Genomic DNA, 24326 nt, shown 5'->3' on the forward strand with positions numbered 1-24326 from the left:
TTTGGACGGTCCCTAAATCGACTTTTCATATTTTTTACGCAATAAGCATATCACACTGAGTTAAGTGATATCTTGGGTTGGGTTACACTATATGTAGTTCTCCATATATAAGACATACAATAAAATTATTGATTGAATGAAATATATTGGACTTTTTGGATCAGGGGCTACAAACGTTTGGACGGTCCCTAAATCAAGGTTTTGTATTACTTTCGGAATAAGCACATCATGCTGAGTTAAGTGATAGTTTTGGTTTGGCTGCACTATATGTAGTTCTTCAGATATAAGACGTACAAGATTTTTTTTTTTTTTATTGAATGAAATATATTAGATTTTTTGGATCAAGGGCAACAGAATTTTTGAATGGCCCCTAAATCGAGCTTTCGTTTTATTCAGGCACTAAGCACATCATACTGAGTTCAGTCATAGTTTAGGTTTGGGTACACTATATGTTGTTCTCCAGATATAAAGCCTACAAGAAATTTATTGTCTGAAATATATTGGATCTTTTGATCCAATAATAGTCCTTCATCCTCCATTTATACATTAAGCAAGTAACAGTATAACGTGTACATTACGTGATACACTTTGTATTTTATGGTGTGATGTTTAATAATAAATTATTAACAGAATACCCGTTCTTCGCACGGGGAGAATAGTTTCATTTTGAGCATAAAGGGCAATGGAATCTGAGTATGGATTTAAACTGCATCGGGAGTGTTACTGTTCGTCTGAGTGACTCCAAATACTATTTCATCGACACTAATATCGGTATTATTTTTTATCATTATATATATAGTGTGTAACTTCATTAACGTAATGAACGTCTGGAGGTGATTCCTGGACTCGGAAGAAGAATTTAAATGAAACGAAGTCTTTAGCTTATCATAATTATAACTTCTATGCCAATGGTAACGGATGATCAATCAACGGCTTCCTGTTCAACTTAAGAGTGTGTAAAAATGAGAAAAAAATAACTTTGATCCAGAGTAGGTTTATAACGACTGTGCATAAGACAGTCAGGGGCAAAAGATCATGTACGATGAACTAGAGTATAAGGGATTCTTCACATAACAACAGTGATTCCCACAAATTATGTGAATATAATTTGAGCCAAAGTAAGCTAGATTAAAAGATTTCCTCCCCGTAATGCGTAAATCCGTGGAAGATAATAACTACGAGTACAGAAGGAATGAAATTCGACGATACTCAAGGTGTTGCGCGTGTTGCACAAGGAAAGAAAGAAATAAAATTTCAAATTATCGATTTATTCTGTTTCGTACAAGGTAGGATAACTGTGAAATACTCAGAGGTACCTTGTACAGTATTTGCGCAATGCAGTATGTGTACACGAGACAGCTATGAAGAATAACAGTTCACAGTCTGATATTGTCGACCGTTGACCGCATTGCAAAGATGACATCGGCGAAGCAAATTTTTCCGCCTGTGATCAAGCACATCTGAAATTTCGTAGATGATTGCCGCAGCTATATTACATCGAGCTACAAGTTCTTCGACTGTCGTGGCCGGAGTTTCATACGTATCCCCGAAATAAAAAATCAAGCAGCGTGAGGTAGAATGAACGAGGTTGTCATAACACAGGTTTTTCTCTCCCAATCTGGGAATGTTTCATTTAGGTAAGTCTGCATATTCCTGTCAAAATGTGCAGGTGTACTATCATACTGAAATCACATCTGCTGTCTTATGTTCAAGGGCACATGTTCTATCAATTTTGGGAGACAATTACGTAAAATTAAAAGATACGTACTCCCACACAGGCAGACCGATAATAAATAAGATCCTACCACAAAATTATCCACCACACCACACCAAATTTCTGCTGCTGATCGTTTACTAGAGTTGCATGTGGGTTTTTACGCCATACACATGATAGTTTCAAGACGGTTTTGATCATTCGACGTACGCTGTCTTCAAGTTCAGCTGTCCATATGGGGCTATTTCCTCCGATTTCACGTACGAGAAACCGAAGGGACCCCTCTCTCGAAGTCGAATATGGAGGCGTGGAAAAATACAAGGAAAGTTACTCTCTTTTGAGGGCGACGGTCACGATGTAAACGCCTCACTTCTGGGCTATTGCCCTTTGCTACTCCATAAATGAGTTGCATATCTGCCAGCTCGTGGACAGGGTAATCTTCCATCGCGCAGGCGTGTACAGGTTAACACAATCAATTTTACTTAAACACCAACGTCTACACTTTTACACGACCTTAAATACCTGGACACAACCCTCTACCGTTGAACACAACATTTCCCATCCTGTTATACAGCAATTACACGTGTAACAGTAGAGCATCTGACTATGTATATCACTCACAAGTTGCGTAGATGCTTATTACAACTCAGCCATGCTAACTGAAGCCATTCCACAATAAAACTTCAAGACAGCCTTCTGTAAGCCACTCGCAATTGGCACACAAGGGACGATAGTTCCGTAGGTATTCCTCTGTGTAGGTATTCCATACAGCTCTAAGGTATGTACATTAGAATGTCGAAAAAAGACTATCCTTTTTTTAAAATGTACTTTCAACGAGCTTCCTTTGAGAAAATTTCTCCGGCAATGATAAAATCAAAATGTAAGTGGTCTACACTAGGATAGTATTTTGGTATATTCACAATAGCAATGAAGTTTTTCATAGCTCAGGGAAAAGTTGAGGTTTGCCAACTCGAAGGAAGGGGAAAACGCCATCAAAAGTATTCCTGGGAGAAGATTCATCTAACGGATAAATCAAGTATACTATTCCAGCGCACTTCTTGGTATCGTTATGCAACGTGTACAACATCCCTTGTTTCCCCACTTTTGTTGCTTCTGTGAACAGAAGTACCATATTCCACGGAATTACATATTACGAGGAAGAAACCGTTTAATGCAGCTTACGTTTGCCCCATATCTATTCACACAATATTTGGAATCCCTGGGTCATGTGGAGAATTCCTTGTACACTCGTTCATCACATATGATCTTTGCATTTTTCGATGTTATATTTATTTACATGCCGCCTGACTGTCCTATGCACAGTCGTTTTAAACCTAATCTGGATCAAAGTTATTTTTCCTTTTTCACACACTCTTGGACAGGAAGCCGTTCATTTATCATCCGTTACCATTAGCCTAGAAGATATAAGTGTGATACGTTAAAGACTTTGTTCCATTTAAAATCTTCTTCCGAGACGTCATTATGTACTGAGACAAAATAGATGAATCACACATGTGTATCTCTCTTTCTTTCGAATTCTGGGTGTTCTTCTAACTTGAACGATGCACTATTATTTTTTAATGTTAAATCTTGTACTTGATTGATCATTTCTTCATTCAACGTTTGATAAAATACTCAAAGGAATACTCCAGTTTCTTTGGAAGTCATCCTTGCATCGTCACTGTACACTAATCGAATCTACGACTAAAAACAATGGACATTCTTTTGCCCGACTTCAATCCGACGTTTTGTTCATGAGTTATGGCGGTTTATACATTTTTCCGACAAATTTTCGGGTGTTACACCCAGGTTGTTGTATAGTTTTTGTTTTATTTCGGTGTCAGGAATCACCTAACGACGTTTGTTATATTAATTAAGTTACACCCTATATATATACGGGAGCCATTTTATGTATTAAAAAAAACAAATTTGTTTAGTAACGTAAATAGCTAAACTATGAAAACGTATTTACTAGAGAAACACTTTTTAGTTCTTGTAATAATTTTCTCTCAAACAAACTGAAGGTAAATATATACCAATAAATCAATACAGCTATATTTTAGAAAATGAAATGAAATCTTTGAGTTTTACGTCCCACGCTTATGCCGGTTAGGCTGAAGGAGACGGTGATTATGAGAAATGAATGAAATGGTGGAATGAAGAAAGTGGGATGAAACGGGAGAACCCCGAGAATATCCACGCACACGGCGTTTATCGACCACAAAGTTCACTTGGCTGGAGCAGGGTTTGAACCCGAGACCCCATGCATCAGGGGTGAACGCTCTACCACTGACCCACCGCGGCTCCAGCTATATTTTAGAAATACAATAGGCACTGATTTTTCGAAGACTGCTCTAATACATAGGAACAATCAAATTTGTAAATAGAGAGTTTTCTTTTTAAATAAAACAAACTGAATTGCTTAAACTGCGCTATATCGATTGGTTTCAGCATCTGATTTTTTAAAAATAAATAATTAGCAGCACGAAAAATTCCTATATTATCTTCGAAAATAGACCTACATGTTAATTGCTTTACTGGCTTTATACATTTTTTTTTTTTTTTTGAAAAAGTGACTGTAGGGGAAGATGGGGCTAGTTGCAACAATTTTCAGGTCTGTTTATTTACTCGAAAATTATTATAGATATAAAAACTATATTGAGTGTACTAAAAGGTACATGCCTTAACTACATACCAAAAAAAGAGAAGTGCAAAACATCGAACGGCAGTTTTGATAGCATCCACTTTTTGAACTAAGTCCGACTGTTGACACTTGCCCCACCCAGGGGGTAAATTGCAACATCATCTGGGGTAAGTTGCAACAATCGGACTTGATTCAGAAATTTAATGCTATCAAATCTACAGCTTGAACATCGCTTCACTCATTTTCACTGTGGCAGTCAATGTCTATAATCTATACAGATGTAGTACGGATTTCTCTCGGAACACGACCAATGAGACCACTTCTCACAACATAAACACTGTACCCAGTCTTCTTCTGTATCCTGTTCTTCGTACGGTTCTTCAGAAACCAAACAGACGACTTGAGAATAAATTCTTCTCAGCTGATGATTTTACGTTTTCGGTTGCTTTTAGATGCTTCTTTTTCATTTCGAAACTACTTTTTTCTAGAGTGTCTGTGAGAATAGCACATCTCTTCCTTTTCCGAGCTGTCAGTTTTCTAGTTCCAGATTTTGGATAGAACCATACATGTTCAGGAGATCATCTGAAGGATTCTACACTATCTTCTTAGATGCATTTGCAGGTGATCCATGAAGCTCACTTTGACCTGCAGTCTGAAGTTCTAACTGAGAAGATGAAAGGAAACAACTACTACTAGGCACTGCAAGCAATAAGCCATCACTATTGTCCTATAATAATAATAATAATAATAATAATAATAATAATAATAATAATAATAATAATAATAATAATAATAATAATAATAATAATAATAATAATAATAATAATAATGGAATAATAATAATACTCTTAGTTTTATTACCAACAACAATTGTTCATATAACAATGCTTAACCGCAAAAATTTCTATTTCAATGGCATGCGGCATGTTGCAACAGATGTTGCAAGTTACCCCATCGAAATATTTATATATAAAAGCTTTCCTCCCCACTAAATAGCAGGTAACATGGGAACAGAAATATAATGTCATTGTACTTCAACTGTTATACTATTTGGGTACTACATCTTACTTATTGTTATTACATATATGTAAGGAGTAGTTAGTGCTCTCAAATGGGTCAGGTCGGGTCGGGTCAACTCGCGTCGGGTTGTCGTGTCGGGTCAGTCGGGTCAGCTCAAGTCGGGTTGTCGTGTCAGGTCAGCTCGGGTCGGGTTGTCGGATCGGGGTCAATCGGGTCAGCTCGGGTCGGTTTGTCGGGTCGGGTCAATCGTGTCAGCTCGGGTCGGGTTGTCGGGTCAGGCCAATCGGGTCGGGTTATCGGGACTGGTCAATAGGGTCAGCTCGGGTCGGGTTGTCGGGTCGGGTTAGTCGGGTCGAGTTGTAGAGTCGGGTCAATCGGGTCAGCTCGGGTCGGGTTGTCGGGTCAGGTCAATCGGATCGGATCACTGGTCGGGTCACTCGGGTCGGGTCGGGTCAGTCAATTCTAGTCACGGGTCGGGTCGGGTCGGTCTTGAACCCGACCCGACCCGTTGAGAGCACTAGGTATAGTAAAGAAAGAAATGGTACCAGGTTATGCGTACGCTGATGATGTAAATTTAATAGGGGATGATGGGAGAACAATAGAAAGAAATGCAAAGGTCTTATTAAACGCTTGCAGGACAAGGGTTTAGAAGTAAATGCAGAGAAAACTAAATACATGGAAGTGGGTTGGGAACGTAATACGGCCAATTATGAATGCGTTAAAATATTAAATAATACTTCTGATAAAGTGGATACTTTCAAATATCTAGGATAACGAAAATCATTTTCACGAAGAAATTAAATGTCAACTAAAACAGGGAATTAGTGTTATTATTCAGTTCAAAATCTCTTGTCGTCGCGAATTCAGTCGAGGAGTTTGAGGCTTATTAGGATCATTAACTCTAGGAGGCTTAGGTGGGCAGAACATATAGCCAGGCAGGGGTGAATTCAGGAGGTGGCCCGGGGGAATCTCCCCCCGAAGAAAATTCACCCCCCCCGGAGAAATTAAAAAAAATCAGTCACAAAATGTAGAAATTTGCTTTTCTTTTCGTGCACGTGCAGACAAAATCCGATCTCTCAATATACATATAAATGACGCAGACCCATTCTTTATAAGTATTAAGCATATAACATGTAAGATAGAATACCAAATAGCAGCGGCGGCTGGTACTAATGTTGCATGGTTGTGCAACCGGACATTTTTTTAATACTTAAAATATTTTTAAGTATTAAAGTAGTGTATCAGTGAAAAATAAACCTTTGATCTTGAGCGCAAAACAGTATTGATGCATTTCTGAAAAAAGTCAATTAAAAAACGGAAAGAAAGAGATGATTTACATTTCCAGTGGCAGCCAACGCTGTCACTGGAAGCAGTAACATTGAGCATATGGCAGCGAGCTCCTATTTCTTAACATGGAGAAGTGGATTTATTCTTGCATCGCTCCTATCTTCCCGTATTGCTCTCTTGCGATTGCATTTTCTCCCGCAACTGGTCAGCTTCTGTAATAGTTACGAATTCCTCCGCTTAGCAGCGCTTGACTCAATTGATAGGGTGAGAGAGATACAGAGAATCTTTATTAAGCCTATTACTAATATTACATATTAATATTAGCAATAATAATAATGATAACTAAATTCATGGCGCAACAGCCTTTAGAAGGCATGGACTTATGGCACTCATTTCTGTGGGGTAATGTGTTTATAGGTCTGCACGGGCTCGGGCTAATATGATAACCGTAATGGGGCTAGCCATACTGAGAGCTTTATACAGTTCTACCTGAGTTAGAGCGGCAACGCCGGAATCTGGTTACAATGAAGGATTTATGGTAGGGACAAGTAAACCCTTAGATAGATAGATAGATAGATAGATAGATAGATAGATAGATAGATAGATAGATAGATAGATAGATATCGAGTGTTGCAAAATAAGTGTTACAACTCTTGAGAGGTGACTCCTGCCACTGAGACAAGAAAAAAAGTTCTCTTGAACTTTCGGCTATCGGACATAGTTTCGGATCTACAAAGCGTGGAAAAATGAGTTTCGGACGCCAATAGTTCGGAAACTAACCAACATAAAGAGGGCGGGTAAAAAATTCACTGAAGAAGTCATACCTGCTCCATTGAATTTTGCATGTTTCACAATCCTACCATGCACGCGCAAGGGTTCCCCAAAGGAACGTAGGGAGTCCCGGATAATCTTCCAAGTGAAACTTGGTCTAAATGGATATGAATTGATATGGTTTCTACCAGGTAACAATAATTCGTTTGTATTAAGTCGATATTTGGAACAAATACAAAATGGCGGACACCTTCATATCCGTTGCATAATTGCCAGGTACGGATGATGGCCAACAATGACCTTCTGAGTATTAAGTGTCGCGAATTTGTACTCAGATGCTCTAGAAAGACATCTGGAGTGTCGGTAGAGCATAACAGTGAAGCAGGGTGATTCAAATGTGTGGAAACACTTTACGAAAAATCCCCAGAATGCACTCATACTCAGTAAACGTGAGTTCAAATCGTCGGAAATGTAAGGATTAGCGTCAAGAACATGAAAGCCATTGCCAATTCATCAATAATATTCCCTCAAACTGATGCCATGTGATGTGCACGGTTGCATACCAATAAGGATGCGATAACTGAAGCCAAGTTACTTTACATATATATGATTGTTATTAGTAAGAAGATAAATAAGAAAATAATCAGGTAGTATATTATAAGGAAAGATCATTAATGATCATAACGAAGGATTAGGTATAGAATGCACGATACGTATGATATAGTAATGGGCGTGAATGATGTGGCGAGATGCATACACAGGACAACACGTGGGTGATATTAGTTAGACAAATGAGCTTATCTTTAGCCTAGAGGCTGCTCTATTCAATGATGAAAATGAATGAGTCCCATGTTAGTAAATAATGGTAATCACTGTGCTGGAAATGATGGGTGAATGAGAGGAAGATGTTCATGAATGGCGTAATCGGCGATGATAAGTAAAGAGGGATCTAACGGTGGTAGATTATAGGAGCGAAAGTGGAGAATGATAGTAACGGTGAGGTGTTGGGTGAAATGCTAAATAACGCATTGTATCCTGAAGTAAAGGATGTCGGTTTTCCAAACGTCTGGTGATATATGTTAGCCGAAGTTTTCCAAGAAAGTATTGTAAGGTCGGAAAGGTAATTTGGCGGAGTGTGCAATTAAAACAGTTATCGTGGAATATGAAAAGAACACGAGAAGCTGACTTCCAATACGAGGCCGAAACGTGTAAGTAGCCAGTAATGAAATTTAATGCATAAATGATATATTTACTCATAAAACAATTCTAAGCGATATAGCCCAAGGCTTATCCTATGTCTGGCGTGTTATTTCAAATCATTTTGCTAATATGATAATCTTTGTAAGTCAAACAAAATATCTATTATTATTTTAAACTCTGTTAAACTAACCTTTGTGACACACAGAGTTTGACCCTGGTTTAGCAGATAGACAGTAGTGACCAACAGATTCCCTTTTGTTGTATGTATACCTTATGTAAATAAACTATCATCATCATTATATATTTTCTCTCTTATTCCATTTTGCAATTGTTAAATAAGATTAACAAAAGGTTGTAAGAACTAATAGCGTTATATTAACAAAGGTTCACCAAGTAGTTTATAAAATAATATCGTCCTTATTTGTAATGGAATTGCAGGGGCTTATCGCCCAGCCTTGTTAGGAAGAAGAAGCATATACAGTTTATTGCATTGCAGATAGCATACCCTACAGGGAAATAAAATCATAGGTCACACTCTATCACTGTACTACCAAACCAAACTAGTAATATTCCAAGACAAGAACCATTGTCTTGTTCTAAAAATAACACTAGACTAGTAAGTGATAACACAATACGTGTACAGAAACCAATACATAGTCATTCAGGGTATAGCCAGCAAGTTTTTCTAGAGGGCCTTCATTTTTACAAACTAAAAACAAATCAAAAGTTTCTTTCAAGATTATGAAAGAATTAATAACACATAGATACATATGTATTTCAGAAGTACATATTATTATTATTATTATTATTATTATTATTATTATTATTATTATTATTATTATTATTATTATATTATTATTATTATTATTATTATTATTATTATTAATATTTAGTAGTAGTAGTATAGTAGTAGTAGTAGAAGTAGTATATTTCATATATGCTACATTTCTGAGACTTGAGTCTTGATAGTACGTGAAGTTTAAATCAAAGGTTATGTTACGGACAGCAAATGATGGCTTAACACCAAAAACATATTCTGGCCGGGACCGGAGGTTAATCTGTTTTATGTTTATTAAACGTGTTTAATAATTACAGCAAATGAAATATGTTTATAATAGAATGTGAAAGAATACAGTTTTAAAAGAATTAAACTACGTCAACATGTTAAAATAATTAAAAGAACCTAATTAATCAGCCACTTTGTACTCTCGTTTGCTTAACTGGATGAACCGAGGCCTAAAGGAAAAAGAGTTTTCTGCCCAAATCTCATAAGCAGTGGGATATTTTAATATTATAGAAACTGACCCTCCTTTCGCTTAGAAGTGTAATTTTCAAGACGCTGAAACATATAGTATTTTATTACTTTTAGTTAAAAGTTCAAATGCCGAGTTTCACGCATCTAGCTTAAACAAATCCTTCCTTAATTTATTTACATATTTTCTGAGTAAGTAATGGGGAAATCGAACATAAAAAATGTGCTCCCTTTGCTCTTTCCCTTTTATGTGTTCAATTTTCAATTTTCAGTTTTTTTTTTTTTTTTTTTTTTTTAATAGGAAAGCTTATATGCCAAGTTTTATTTTACTAGCTTTAGAAACTTGCGAGATACACTACCCTTTAAAAAAATCTTACCCCACCCTTTTTACGATACTTATTTCCAAAAATTCTTTCTTATGTACTGCTTTCATAAGAAAATTATATTTTATAACTAAAATTTATCGACTCTACTTGTAGTAGTATGCCCAAAAATCACTCATCTTTACTCTTTTATATAAGAGTACAGAAGATAAATACAGTCAAACAAATGGACTTCCATGAACAGTTTCCGATTTCTTATAACTAACTTATTCGTACATTTCCCACAAGCTGTGGTTTTAAATTTACGCTCTGTCAAGGTCCAGGTTTCAAAAAGGAAGTAACTGGAAATACAATAATATTATGTATTTATGTACATGTGTAATATGTATAAATTTATTGTCTTATTGAAGCTTTTGTAATCTGAAAATAAACTTTTGATTTGCTTTTAATATATAAAAATCAAGCTCCCCTAGAAAAAATTGCAGGCTACACCCCTAAATGACTATGTAGTAATTTCTGCAAAAATGGCACAGGACCTAAAATTTAGGTCTAGTGCCTATATTTTTAGGACTTGTGCCGTTTAGAACTTATGAATGTCACCCAATGTATTGCATAGTAAATGTTCTTTGTTCAATTTTAAATCTACTGCGTTCTTTATGTATACCGTTGGTATTTAATGTTCACTCGTGAAATGTCTAGTGAGCTTTTGTCTTAATTAAGTAAACTTTGGTGGATTTTTGTCTTACTCTTAATAAAATTCGCTCCACACAGTATATATTGAAATTCTGAATGTTTTCTTGCTTTCAGAAGTCTGGTAAAATATGCTTTTTAAACATTTTTTCAATTTTTTATTTATTTATTTTTGTTTTAGGAATTTGTCTTGGGATTCTCGTATCTCCATTCGAAAGAAACGCATTTCTTAACTAATTATGTAATTAATTCTTAGAATGAAATAAGTTGTATTATGTAATTCACGTATAAGTGCAGAACAGATAGTGATAATAATAATCTTAGTAGTACAAATATAGTTGTTATTGTTGGAATTAGCTACGTTCGTGACATTATTGCCAACTAGTTGCTGCATCGTCGCAATTTCGTGGGGTGGTGGCGAATTTCAGAACTAAAGCAAGTGAATAAAAAAGGCACAAGACCTAAACGGCACAAGTCCTAAAAGGCAGAAGTCCTAAACGCCAGAAGTCCTAAAAATCATATCGCGGCACAAGTCCTAAACGGCAGAAATCCTAAAAATCATACCGTGCCACAAGTCCTAAACTGCAGAAGTACTAAAATTCAGGTCTAGTGCCTATATTTTTAGGAGTTCTGCCGTTTAGGACTTCTGGATGACACCCAACACATCATGCTGCCTCAGTGATGGTTTGGTGGGGAGTGAGTTACTCAAGCACAACCCAGCTGTATTTTTGCGAACAAGGTGTTAAAACATCTGCCAAGGTATACCAGAACACAGTGCTAACACATATAGTGTAACCACTATCTGCTACCATGTTCCCTGGAGAAAGGTGGACCTTCCAACAGGATTCCGCTCCAGGCCACACAGCGAAACCAACTTAGGACTGGCTGGCGCGGAACGTCCCTCACTTCATTTCTACCATTGATTGGCCTTCTAGCAGCCCGGATCTTAACCCGTTGGACTACAAACTTTGGGCAGTACTTCAGGCAAAGGTCTGCCATAAACGGCATCCATCTGTCGACAGTCAGAAACAATCTTGGCCCGAGCAGTGAACAATTTTCCCATGGACAGTTTTGGGTAAGTTACATGTAAAAATGTAACGCGTTACAAGTTACTTTACTTTTTCCTAAAATGTAACGCGTTACTTGCCCCCAAAAAGTAACTGTTACTTTACTTCGAAAGTAACGCGTTACTTTTAGGTCTGAAACTTAGAATATGTGAACAAATGTTATCACTTCAATTTTCAGTACTACTATTACTATCGCTTTTATTATTATTATTATTATTATTATTATTATTATTATTATTATTATTATTATTATTATTATTATTATTATTATTATTATTATTATTATTATTATTATTGCCCTTTCTGAATTGCTTTATGTAAATGCAAGGACACATTTTTACTTGACAGCTAAGTTATGAATATTTTCATATAAGGTAACATTGGCTAAAATGCCATACTGCGTTACTCGTACGGATGGGCTAGGGTAACCAGACGTACTGATTTTCGCAGTACAGTACTGTTTTTCAAAGAGCTGTCCTGCGTGTTGCGAAGATGTCTAGGAAATCGAGAAATATCCTTCTTCTTTAAAATGTCCTGCGAAATGTCCAGAGTTAATTTATTTGCAATATCTTAATGTTTCATTCTTTATTCACAATATTTTGAATCAAACACACTCTTTTCCTGAATGATGAACCGCTGTGTTTTTTAACACTCCTCAGAAGACTAGGGATGGAGAACAATCAACAAACCATTTTTTACAATACATCGCTTTTACTGAGAAGGCCTTGTTGAGATATCGGTAAAGTAGGAAAGGTTTCTTATTGAACTTATGACAGTGATGCTAACCAAGTTAAATAGAAGTTCCTTTGTGCCGGTCTAAATTTTCTTTCATTTCTTAAAATAATACCACGCTTCGAAATTTATTATTATTATTATTATTATTATTATTATTATTATTATTATTATTATTATTATTATTATTATTATTATTATTATTATTATTATTATTATTATTATTTAGCCCAACACGAACTTTGACTGTACGTTCATAAAATAAACCAATTTGTTATTCATCAAAGCATTTGGAGTTGTGTTTAATTCCTTTAATAATTTTGTTCAGTGCTTCTTCTTAACAAAAATGTTTATTAACTTAAGGTTAACATTAATTGAAATAATGATATGCGTATTGCCGACGCAGTAAGATATCATATACAGTACTATTATACTTGTGTCCTACTTTTCGATTGTTAGAATGTGGTCATCCTACGATGGGCACGAGTGAGTACGAGCGAGTATTCTTTGAAACTCGATTCGGCTAAAAACAGACATCTTTGAACGCGATTCGAAAAATTTCCTCCAACTCGACTCGAATTCGGGTCGAGTCGAACCAAATCTGGTTTGTAGTTTCGAGTATTCTCTTCAAGTATCTTGCATAGACAATATAGGTTATCAATGATAAAACTAGTTGATTGCTAACCTCGGTAGTCGTGAATTCTAGGAGTCAAGGATATTGTTCACGAGCTTGTGAATTTGGGTTGAGGGTTTAGGTTGAGTATTCGGGCTCGAGCCAAACATTGTTAAAAGTTATAGGGCACTGGCCAAATATCTTCAAAACTTTGGTTTAACCGGGTTTACAATTGTAAACAACTTGAGCAGCTGGGCTCACAGCTCACTCACTATGGACCCGAACCGAGAAGTGAGCCGAGCCAACAGCTCACCGAACCGTGTCAGCAAGAGCCTTCGGCCCAGATGAGCCGAACCGAGCAGATGGTTCATCCAACCAAGCCAGCTCGAGCCGATGGTTCACCCCAAGCGAACCGGCTCGAGCCATCGGCTCAGTTATTACTTCCCAACTGAGCTTCTTATTAAAAAAGTCTCTTGTGGTCTCGATATCGAGACGAGAAGACATGCGAGCATGTTTCCTCTAGTGAGCAACATTAAAAGTATTCCATATTACTACTTAGCTTACATTTCTCATGGCTTTCGCTTTCTAGTGGAATCAGGCCATGATTTCAAAACGAGTTAAAACGTAATAATAATAATAATAATAATAATAATAATAATAATAATAATAATAATAATAATAATAATAATAATAATAATAATAATAATAAATATAAGTATTCCATACATATAGAAATGCTTTTGACCAAGCACACAAGAAATTATATTTTGTCCATTTAGCACTATCATTCTTTTGTCACTCACAATTATTAATATTCATATAGTAAATATCTTATAATTCTTATATTTTAAAATCAATTGACAGGCCTCTGATTGCTTTTATGAGAAATAAATATTTGGTTTTATAGATACTACGCAGTGGGGATGATCGTGCGTCGTTTCGGTCCTATGCCGTTTCGGTCCTGCGCCGTGTCGATCCTGTGCCGTGTTGATCCTGTGCCGTGTCGATCCTGTGCCGTTTCGTTCCTATGCCGTGTCGATCCTGTGCCGTGTCGATCCTGTGCCGTGTCGATCCTGTGCCGTTTCGTTCCTATGCCGTGTCGGCTCTATGCCGTTTCGATCGTACGTATTCTATGCATATAACTTGCACAGGCATAGAATCGACAGGAGTTTATAATTTGTAAGAGCAAAGATTAAACAGATAATAAAAATATTATTTTTTTAGGCACATGATTAAAAGTTAAATTATTTCAGAGCAGCGGCGTGAGAGCAAAACGGCACAGGATCGACACGGCATAGGATCGACACGGCATAGGACCGAAACGGCACAGGATCGACACGGCACAGGACCGAAACAGGTTTCTGAGCTGAATTGTCGGTCGTATGCCGTGTCGATCCTGTGCCGTGTCGATCCTGTGCCGCATCCCCATACGAGCGACTTTAAGGGTCTTCACTACAACGAAATTAAAGTACCGCTAATTTTAGAGTTTTTCTGTAATATCTTCAAAACAAATAAAAATATTCGAAAAACAGAAAGTAGTGAACTAGACAATACGGTTTTGCATGCGATACCTTTACCACAATTCACCTATCTACTTTTGGTATGCCGCTATTTACAGAACCCGCAAAAATGCTAAATCTATCTACAGTTGTAAATTGAAAGCAGATAGATGAGTTGTGTTCGGAAACGTTTGGGTAAGTGAAAAACTCGGCCAACACGTATCCCATCATTTTCAACGACAAACTTTTTGGGGTAAAAAACTTTGTCCCAGGGTCCCCCGCAGGGTTCCAGACGGGGTCCAACTCAAAATTTTCAATCATGTGGTTCGGATTCCACGTTAATCAGTAGGTCCACGTCTCATATAGCCTCGCTGCTGAACGGGACGTTAAACTCAAAATCAACTCAACTCAAATAGCAAGGGGGGTTAAGTGGCACAACATTTGAAAGCTGTTGTAAAATGAAAGAAAATGCAGCAAGTCTCGACTCTCTACAACAACTCTGTGCAAAATGGCGACGGGTCAAAGTGTAAACAAAAACTTAATTGAAAAGTCCATGGTCACCCCTATAAATCGGCAATGGTGAGACAAATGTGAAAACAGAAAAGGATGTGTGGTATTATTTTCAAAGTATAACGATTTAAGTGAAAAAGTCTTGTCCCAGGGTCCCCACATGGTCCCAGGTGGGGTCCAACTAAAAAATTTCAAATGGCAAGAGAGGTAGGACATCGTTTGAAAGCTCTTGTTAAGTGAAAGAAGATGGAGCACGTCTCGACTTTCTACGACAACCCTGTCCAAAATTGCGGTGGGTCAAAAATGTAAACAAATTGGAAAACAATCCAAGATGGCCGCTTAAAACCTATATCGAAAGGATAAGCATACCAAACTGCTGAAGCTAGGAAAACAAATTTGGCATTAATGTTGATTAGTAAGTGACTAAAATATGCAAAATGTTCAAAAACGCGACATATTGAGTTCAAAATGCCGCACTATGTATCGAACGCATATCCAGCTCACACCACTGGTGTTGGAGAAGTGAACGTTTATGGTTAATAGTCCAGAAAATATCAAAGAGTATAATCTGTAATCCAATATGGCTGCCAGCGTGAAAAATGAGTTTGTATATAAACATGTTATTTCTTGGAATACTGTGACCAAGCCAACAAAGTTTGACGCAGTTCGATATACTGAAATGACTTACATATGTTTGGTACTACTTGCCAATCTTGCAAATGATTTTTTTTTTTTTATTTGGTATTGTTTGAAGTATTGAGATCAAACCAACGAATGACATACAAATGTAACCATCACGAATACGTTACAATAGAGCCCCCAACTTACTGGTGCAGCAAGTTCTTTCTGTATGAACTACGTATGACAAAATTAGAAAAATACCCGAAAGTATTCAACTTTTTTTTTTTTTTTTTTTTTTTTTACTATGAGTAGGAAGTCATAGTTGTATGTTCATCGCATATTCGTTATATTCAAGTAAATAATGCCGAGAGAACCGTGACGAACGTGCATTAAGAAGAAACCACATATGTGTTGTTACCGAATGAAATAATAGTTGAAGTGAATCGAAATTCAATTGTTCTTTAGTCTTCCTAGTGTTTCTAAATACATAATAGAGAAAAATAGAGATTTAGATTTGTACTGTTATGAATGGCATAGGTTTTAAGCGGCCATTTTGGATTCAAGGTGGCCATAGTTTTTCAATTAAGCTTTTATTTACATTTTGACCCGCCACAAGTTTGGACAGGGTTGTCGTAGAAAATCAAGACTTGCTCCATCTACTTTCATTTAACAAGATCTTGCAAACGATGAGCTTCTTAACCTCTCTTGCCATTTGAAACTTTTTAGTTGGACCCCACCTGGGACCCTGTGGGTACCCTGGGACAAGACGTTTTCACTTAAATTGCTGTACTTTGAACATAATGCCAGACTCCCTTCCTATTTTCAAGTCTCACCATTTCCGATTTATAGGGGTGACCATGGACTTTTCAATTAAGTTTTTGTTTACATTTTGACCCTCCGTCATTTTGCACAGGGTTGTTGTAGAGAGTCGAGACTTGCTGCATTTTCTTTCATTTTACAACAGCTTTCAAATGATGTGCCACTTAACCCCCCTTGCCATTTGAAAATTTTGAGTTGGACCCCGTCTGGGATCCTGGGACAAAGTTTTTACCCTAAAAAGGTTGTCGTTGAAAATAGTGGGATACGTGTTGGTCGAGTTTTCCACTTACCCAACCGTTTCCGAACAAATGACTCGGTTCAAACTATTCTGCCATGTAATTTTTTTGTAGTTCTTGCATTACAAAATATGTTGTAACTCATGATATTCCTCCCGGTGGCACGTATAACTTTGGGATTCATCTAGTTATAACATTTCAAATGCAAACACAATTGTCTCGTTCGGATCTCAGCGGAGCCACTGCGTGACCCTTCCTTGTGAGAAAATTACATTGTAGAACTTATGCAAAACAGTAAGTCAGTGGTAACATGAATTTTCAACAAGATATACTAATAATGCCACTACTTCATATATAATCTCAAAACTAACAATATTAATTTAGCATCACCTACAGGATAGTAGCGTTAAGTTACTTTAACTATATTTGAATTTATTTTAAGGCTTTGAAACATTTGATTCTCAGAGGATACAAATGAGGAAAATGAGTCAATTGGACCATAAACATTTCTCTAGTGACACTGACTAAGAATCTTGGTAAACTCCTAAGTCGAAATATTTGCCCACGAGGATCAATTACACTATCTTCTGCGTCTGAAGTCGATCTTCTACCGCTGGCTTTGGCCACTCGGTGTAGGTGTGAAATGTTTGTGTCTTTCAATTCATATAAAATTCTAAAAATTGGAAAACTGGAAAAACTAGAGGGAAACGAAATAAAGGAAGAAAAAGGCCACATATACTTCTTTTGCTGTAAAGGAGTTCCCATTGAAATGTCTGTTCTAACACCGTCTTATATTAGGAAAAAAAAAAAAAACATTTACTCTTTTTGCTTTAAAGAGTATTCACTTTATCTTGTTAATGAAGTAAATGAAAATTCATTACTCAGTTTTAGAACTCAAGGAAAAAAATAACCAAAAATAATTGAACTTCGACCAATAAAGAAACAGAGGCGGCAACCAGGGCAGTTACCCTGGGCGCCTGCAAACTAATCTATGTGTTATTTGGTGTAGATGTAGGGGAACAGGGTGCTAATCGCAAAATTTGTCATGGGCGTCAATGTCTAATTTCATCACTGATTAGGCTACCATATTTTTAGCGTGTGAAATCGGGACATTTTTTCTGAAATTTTAAGAATTCACGACAAATTACAGTATTGTTGAGTTTATGGCCCAGCATTATGGAAGTGATCTGGAAACATTAAAGTGAGAACTCAAAATCCTCCCAAACACAATTAAGCTGTATGAAGACGAAATAAAACCAAAGTTGATTCCTTTATGAATTTCGTTGATCCTCTTTGTGTCTACAAAAACACATTCCTAGAAACCTACAAGCTAGGTATCTGTGAATATACTAGTTTCTAGTGCTACATGTGAAAGGTCATTGTTTGGAAAGATTAAAGACTTACACACGCAATTCAATGGCTGATCATAGGTTGAAAAACTTAGAATTACTTTACATTGAGAAGAAAATTGCTAAATACTTAGATTTTAGTAAAAGATGATAAGTTAGCTGCTGCTCACAAGAATAGAAAAATCATTCTCTAAAAGTAGAGGTATGAATTTGTAAAAGTTATTTTCTTTACTATTATATTAAATGTACATGGTTTTATCATACCTTTGTTTTTGTATTTATGTGCGGGTTTTTTTTTAACTACCTAAATAAACTATAGACTTTTCTGTAATGTAAACTGTTACAATAGTGCAGAGCGTTCTGGCAACATTTTTAGGATGTGTTGTTCCATCCTAGCCTGCACCCACATTACCAAAATTCTGACACCGCCTATGTGCTTGGAACCTTAAAAATGTTTGAATCTCTTGGTGTAGATACTGTACATATCCCGTTTTGTTTGTTTATTGAAGCTGCGTGTATGAGACGTGAACATCAGTTTAATATGGAATCCGAACCAGTTTAATGTGTTCAGATTTTGTTGCTCTACCATCGGAAATTGAATCTGGGATGGGACTATGTATATCAAAACCACACACCCTAGCCATTGGATCAGCCCAGAGGTCTGTTTTCTATGGACAATTATGTTAGGTTTCACACAAAATTTCAACAAACTCATGATATTGGTATATAGCAATTCAGAACTGTAATAAATAAAATGTATGAAAATTTTTATCTTGAGTGACTATATTCTGTTCATTTGACGTTATACAAATAATTCACATTTAGTTGATGGATTATAACTAAAACTATTTGGGGTTTCTGCTCAATTTTGAGGCAGTCCTCTGCTCTTATTTCTTTCATGCTACTTTTCTAAATTACTAATCAACAAGTTATTTTCTAAGTTTATTTACTTTTGCTAAATGTTCCATCCAACGACCAAGAGATACGAAAATTAGAAGCATTGGCGAAGTGTCGAAAAATGTTTTTGGACTAAATTCTAATCTCATTATCATAGCTGATACAATTATTCCTATAGAATAAAAATAAGCAATCGAAGTTGCCATTGATATGAGAACATCCATGTTTAACGTTGCTCGTCGTATTGCTTTTAGAGCTTTTACATGAAAATGCCAACCTCCAATAAACTGAAAAAGAAATATAAAAGTGTTAGGCTACATTATTATTATTATTATTATTATTATTATTATTATTATTATTATTATTATTATTATTATTATTATTATTATTATTATTATTATTATTCTACATTACTTTTACTATTAAATTAATTTGTTACAAGAAATTCCTTTAATAATTTATAAGAATTCTATTGCATTTCTCTTTACAAAAATATTCTGGAAAGCATTTGATATACAGTGGACTCCGAGTTTCTAACTTAATTAGTTACGTAGGCCTAACGCTGTTCGTGATCCGAAATGTTCATAAACTTAACTCATTTTCCCATTTAAATGAATCCATTCTACATACAGGAACATTGTATTGTATTCATTTTTACCGTCTCCTTTAGTTTAACCATAAACGTTAAACTAAAATATTTCATTTCAATTTGGATACTTTTTTTTTTTTTTTTTTTTTTTACATTTTTAAGTATCTTCTGGGAGTTTCTAAAGACCCTAAATTATTCATACTAAATTAAATGAAACAATACGACGACTGAAAAAAAAAAAACAGTGCAACAGAGAACAAAAAGTAGTTTTGATTACAGCATTCTGATAAGACAATGTTTACACAAACGTGAAAAAGCAGTGTTTTATCCCGACATGTTAAAGTGTGAAAAACTCCCCACCTCCAAAGTTGTAGAATTCCCCTAAAAAGAAAGTTGAAGATAGTAGTGTGGCCAGGTGTGATAGCGTTGTAAGAAAAGTTTGATGGAAGATTTGATGATTCCAATCAGCAAAAATTAGATCGTTATCTTTTCAAGTATTAAAATTTGCTAATATTGGCATCACACAGTAATTCTCCCATTCCATTTTTTCTTCAAATGGTAAAACTTGATTTCAAAATTGCAGTAAATAATTTAATTTTTAGTACAAAATAAAAGATCAAACTAATTTGTGTTTGATTGCCAAATAATCTAAGAGTATCATATTTGACATATTATTATAGTTTTATCATAACTGCAAATCACAATGCTTTTGGAATTATATCGCGACGTACATATGTGTAAAATGAATCAACAGTTTGTTGCTTCAGAATAGAATATTTAATTATGACCAACAGTCAAGCTGTTTCTCAAGTATTATACTCGGACATTTTGCAAATCTCTTTAATCGGTTTAAGTAAAATAAAAATAGAAAGCAGGAGCTCAAATTTAACTTTGCGGGCAGTAAAGGATCTAGCCTGGGGCCAAGCCCCCCCCCCCAAATTTTTTGAGTGACAAAAATAATTTAAGCTCTTATTTATACATTTTTTTAAAAGTTTATATAAACTCATGATATACCTATCATAGTCTGGGTTCTGGCTGGCCTCCCAGTTTTTACCTTCTAGATCCGCCACTGTTTGCGGGCAGTTTCCGCTGCAAACGTTTTCACAACGTCCTCAAATGATAGTTTTGAAACTAACTTACGCTCTATGGATATGATGCTAAGGTTGGTGCGTTGTTGTTCTGTTCTGAGTTAATTAAGTTTAGTTCTGCTAATTAAGTTCTGTTAATTAAGTTCTGTTCTGAGTTAGTTAAGTTTCTGAGATATTTTTTTATGATATTTGATTTGCTGAAACTCCTTTTCTTGTATTATTGTGAAAATAATATTTGCCCAGTTTTGCGCCCCACCAATCCGGCTCCAAGCACCGTTTACCCCCTTTTGTTACGTCACTGGTCATCAGTACGAGATATGAAGAATCAGATTTTTAAAAAGTTGAGTATAGCGAACGATTTTATACCTAAGCAGCACTTTACGCTTTTAACGTAAGCTAACCTAACCCACATTTAATGTAAAAGGAACAAAATATTTGGTGAAAATTCGATGGCGTTGCTACAAAAACAATTGACCTGTTTTCTAAATGATTTACTATAATCTATTAAATTGCAAATGCTTCTAGAAAGTTAGGAAAGAAATGCTAATATTATAGCTATTCATGATCAGGTCCGAACTAACAAGTAGACCTCACCACTTCGCCGTTGCGTTAGCAAAAGGAAACAACTACTGTCCTAGAGTAGGGTTGAATATAAGATATTGACAAAAATTTTAGTTGCTAATGAGCACTAGAAATATGGGAAAAACGAAATAGAAACATGAGTGTGGGAAAGCCAAGTACAATATAATTTGATAGTAGCAAGACCTATATTTTTTCGAAATAGATGGAGGAACAATAGTTATGACTTCAACTATGTAAATCGAGTTAGGAGGGATGTTTTTATGGCATTCCAGATCATGGCCGCCATCTTGAAATCCGCCATATTGGATCGACGTCAACTTTTTCAAATAGAAAGAGGGCCATGTGAGGTATCAAACAACAATGATTTTTTTTCACTCAATCTCATATACTAATTAGTTTGTCCATATCTAGAACGGTTTACAACTTACAGTTCTTTGAATGTTGAAAAATTCGTTGTTTGTAGCAGATAACACATAACTATAGTGGCAATGAACATAGTTCCAGAGACAGCATTCTTACAGAACAAAATTACGGCAATGCAAGAAATGAAAGTCCTCAGCATTCATAAAGTGGTTCTGATCTCGCCACTTCGTGTGTGCGTTTGTAGATTCAAACTGAAACTATAAGCAGTTGGGGCAGCACGATGAAGAGAATAGCAATATTGGTTGCCAATGGCATTCCTGGTCGTAGCTGCTACGGTATAAGGTAGAAGCTTACGTGCATCGTGTACCATTCTACAGCGACAAACTCTTTGTAAGGAAACAAGTGCAGGAAATATATTATTCTCACTGTGAGTTCTACCCGTGAACTTGGAAGTGTTTGAGAAATAGTTATTTCGTTTATTGCATTAAGCCTGTAATTCTGAGGGGTACGTGCGTGTGTGTGTGTTAGGGAGAGTGTGTTTAGTCTATAACAATTATAGACTAAAAAACGACACACCATGGCGTTAAATAAGACAAACATTGCTATGTACGTCCTGCAGCAGTTGCAGACATTACGGTTCAAGCACAATGCAACAAATATTTCAGAGCAGGAAAGAGTAATCGCAGATGACATAATAAGATTCCTAGCGGATGAAGAATTGAAATTCGAAATGGAATACACTCTGGATATTCTAGAGGTGGCACATCATAAGATAAACAATCAAGAAGCTAGTGTGGAAACGGAACGGTATGTGAATTGCTATTGGTCGAATACAGGGAGCAGGAATTCACTTATGCTGGATACCTGAGAATTATTTAATAATGAAGAGATGCGAAGTACAATAGCTCCACCTGGGAAATCAGTGGAAGTGTGACAAATTCCAAAAGTTACCACCGGCATATTTCAACCTTTAAATGCATTTTTTTAGACAATATAAAACATTGGCGTACTATATGTGACTATGCAATAAAGGACGAACATTTCCATTCAAAACTGCATGACAGAGATACTATTGTCACTCTGCATTCCCTTGCGTACAATCAATTTCAGTCTCCTCGTTTCACAGGAATGATTCACTAGGCATTTTGTAAGTCAGTATGTATTGATGAGCCGATCTAATGGTTCGAAGTGCCGAAGAAGCACTCTTTCATATTATGAATGCTGAGGACTTTCATTTCTTGCATTCCCGTAATTTGGTCCAGTAAGAATGCTATCTCTGGAGCTATATTCATTGTCACTATAGTTATCTGTTATCTGCTACAAACAACGAATTTTTCAACATTGAAAGAACTGTAAGTTGTAAACCGTTCTAGATATGAAAAAAACTAATTAGTGTATGAGATTGAGTGGGAAAAATCATTGTTGTTTGATACCTCACATGGCCCTCTTTCCGTTTGAAAAAGTTGACGTCGATCCAATATGGCGGATTTTAAGATGGCGGCCATGATCTGGAATGCCATAAAATCATCCCTCCTAACTCGATTTACATAGTTGAAGTCATAACTATTGTTCCTCCATCTATTTCGAAAAAATATAGGTCTTGCAACTATCAAATTATATTGTACTTGGCTTTCCCACACTCATGTTTCTATTTCGTTTTTCCCATATTTCTAGTGCTCATTAGCAGCTAAAATTTTTGTCAATATCTTATATTCAACCCTACTCTAGGACAGTAGTTGTTTCCTTTTGCTAACGCAACGGCGAAGTGGTGAGGTCTACTTGTAAATTAGTACGCAGTTTCGCTTTCACTTCTTTACATAGATTCGGTTACTTGTTTTAGACTGCCACCTATCAACAAGTATATAAAACATGATTGAATACTACTATGATCATGTAAAAATTGTTTCAAGTTCATTCGAGACTCTTGTTGAAGTGTTTTGAACAATATTCCTTTGAACATGTAAATTTGAGGTATTGAATGGTCTTGTTCAAGCTTTCTTTGACCATCTATAAAAAGCATTAGAAGATTTCCACTCTGCACTTTGATGTTTTATCGACGAGGCATATTGAGAAGCTTATGTTTCATCCCCAGTAACGATTCAGCAGGAAGTTAGGGTTTCTAGTGGCGATAGCAATAAGCTTCTTGTAGTGATCAACCCTGTCCCTTTGTTGGTCATTTGTTAAGGAATGAGGCACAAAACGAGCACAAACCTTCCTTTTGTTGAGATCGTGGGTTATTAGTTACCGTAGAGTTTCTTTACTCACGTGCAACTCCTCAGCAGGTATTTGTAATGTCGCATTTCGGTCTTCCGTGATCAGTGTCCTCATTTTCTCCACCAATTTCTGTTTTCCCTATTCTCGCTGCACTCGTCGTCTTCAATTGACCCCCGTCACTTTCTGAAACGCTGTGGCACGCAAATACGCGCTCATGGGATGAACAAGTGACTCCATACACTTGTT

General features: G+C 36.1%; 1 protein-coding gene across 2 annotated transcripts in view; it reads right to left on the reverse strand.

Annotated features, from left to right (window-relative positions):
• Positions 1 to 24326, reverse strand: part of LOC145662498 (copper-transporting ATPase 1-like) — a 178241-nt gene that overhangs the window by 77010 nt on the left and 76905 nt on the right. For both annotated transcript variants that reach the window (XM_081728134.1, XM_081728133.1), the window contains exon 6: positions 19298 to 19531. In XM_081728134.1, coding sequence (XP_081584260.1) covers positions 19298 to 19531 — 234 coding nt within the window. The remainder of the gene's footprint in view (positions 1 to 19297; positions 19532 to 24326) is intronic.

This window comes from Thermobia domestica, chromosome 10, assembly GCF_964235325.1.
Source record: "Thermobia domestica chromosome 10, izTheDome1.hap1.1, whole genome shotgun sequence".
Classification (NCBI taxonomy): Eukaryota; Metazoa; Arthropoda; class Insecta; order Zygentoma; family Lepismatidae; genus Thermobia; species Thermobia domestica.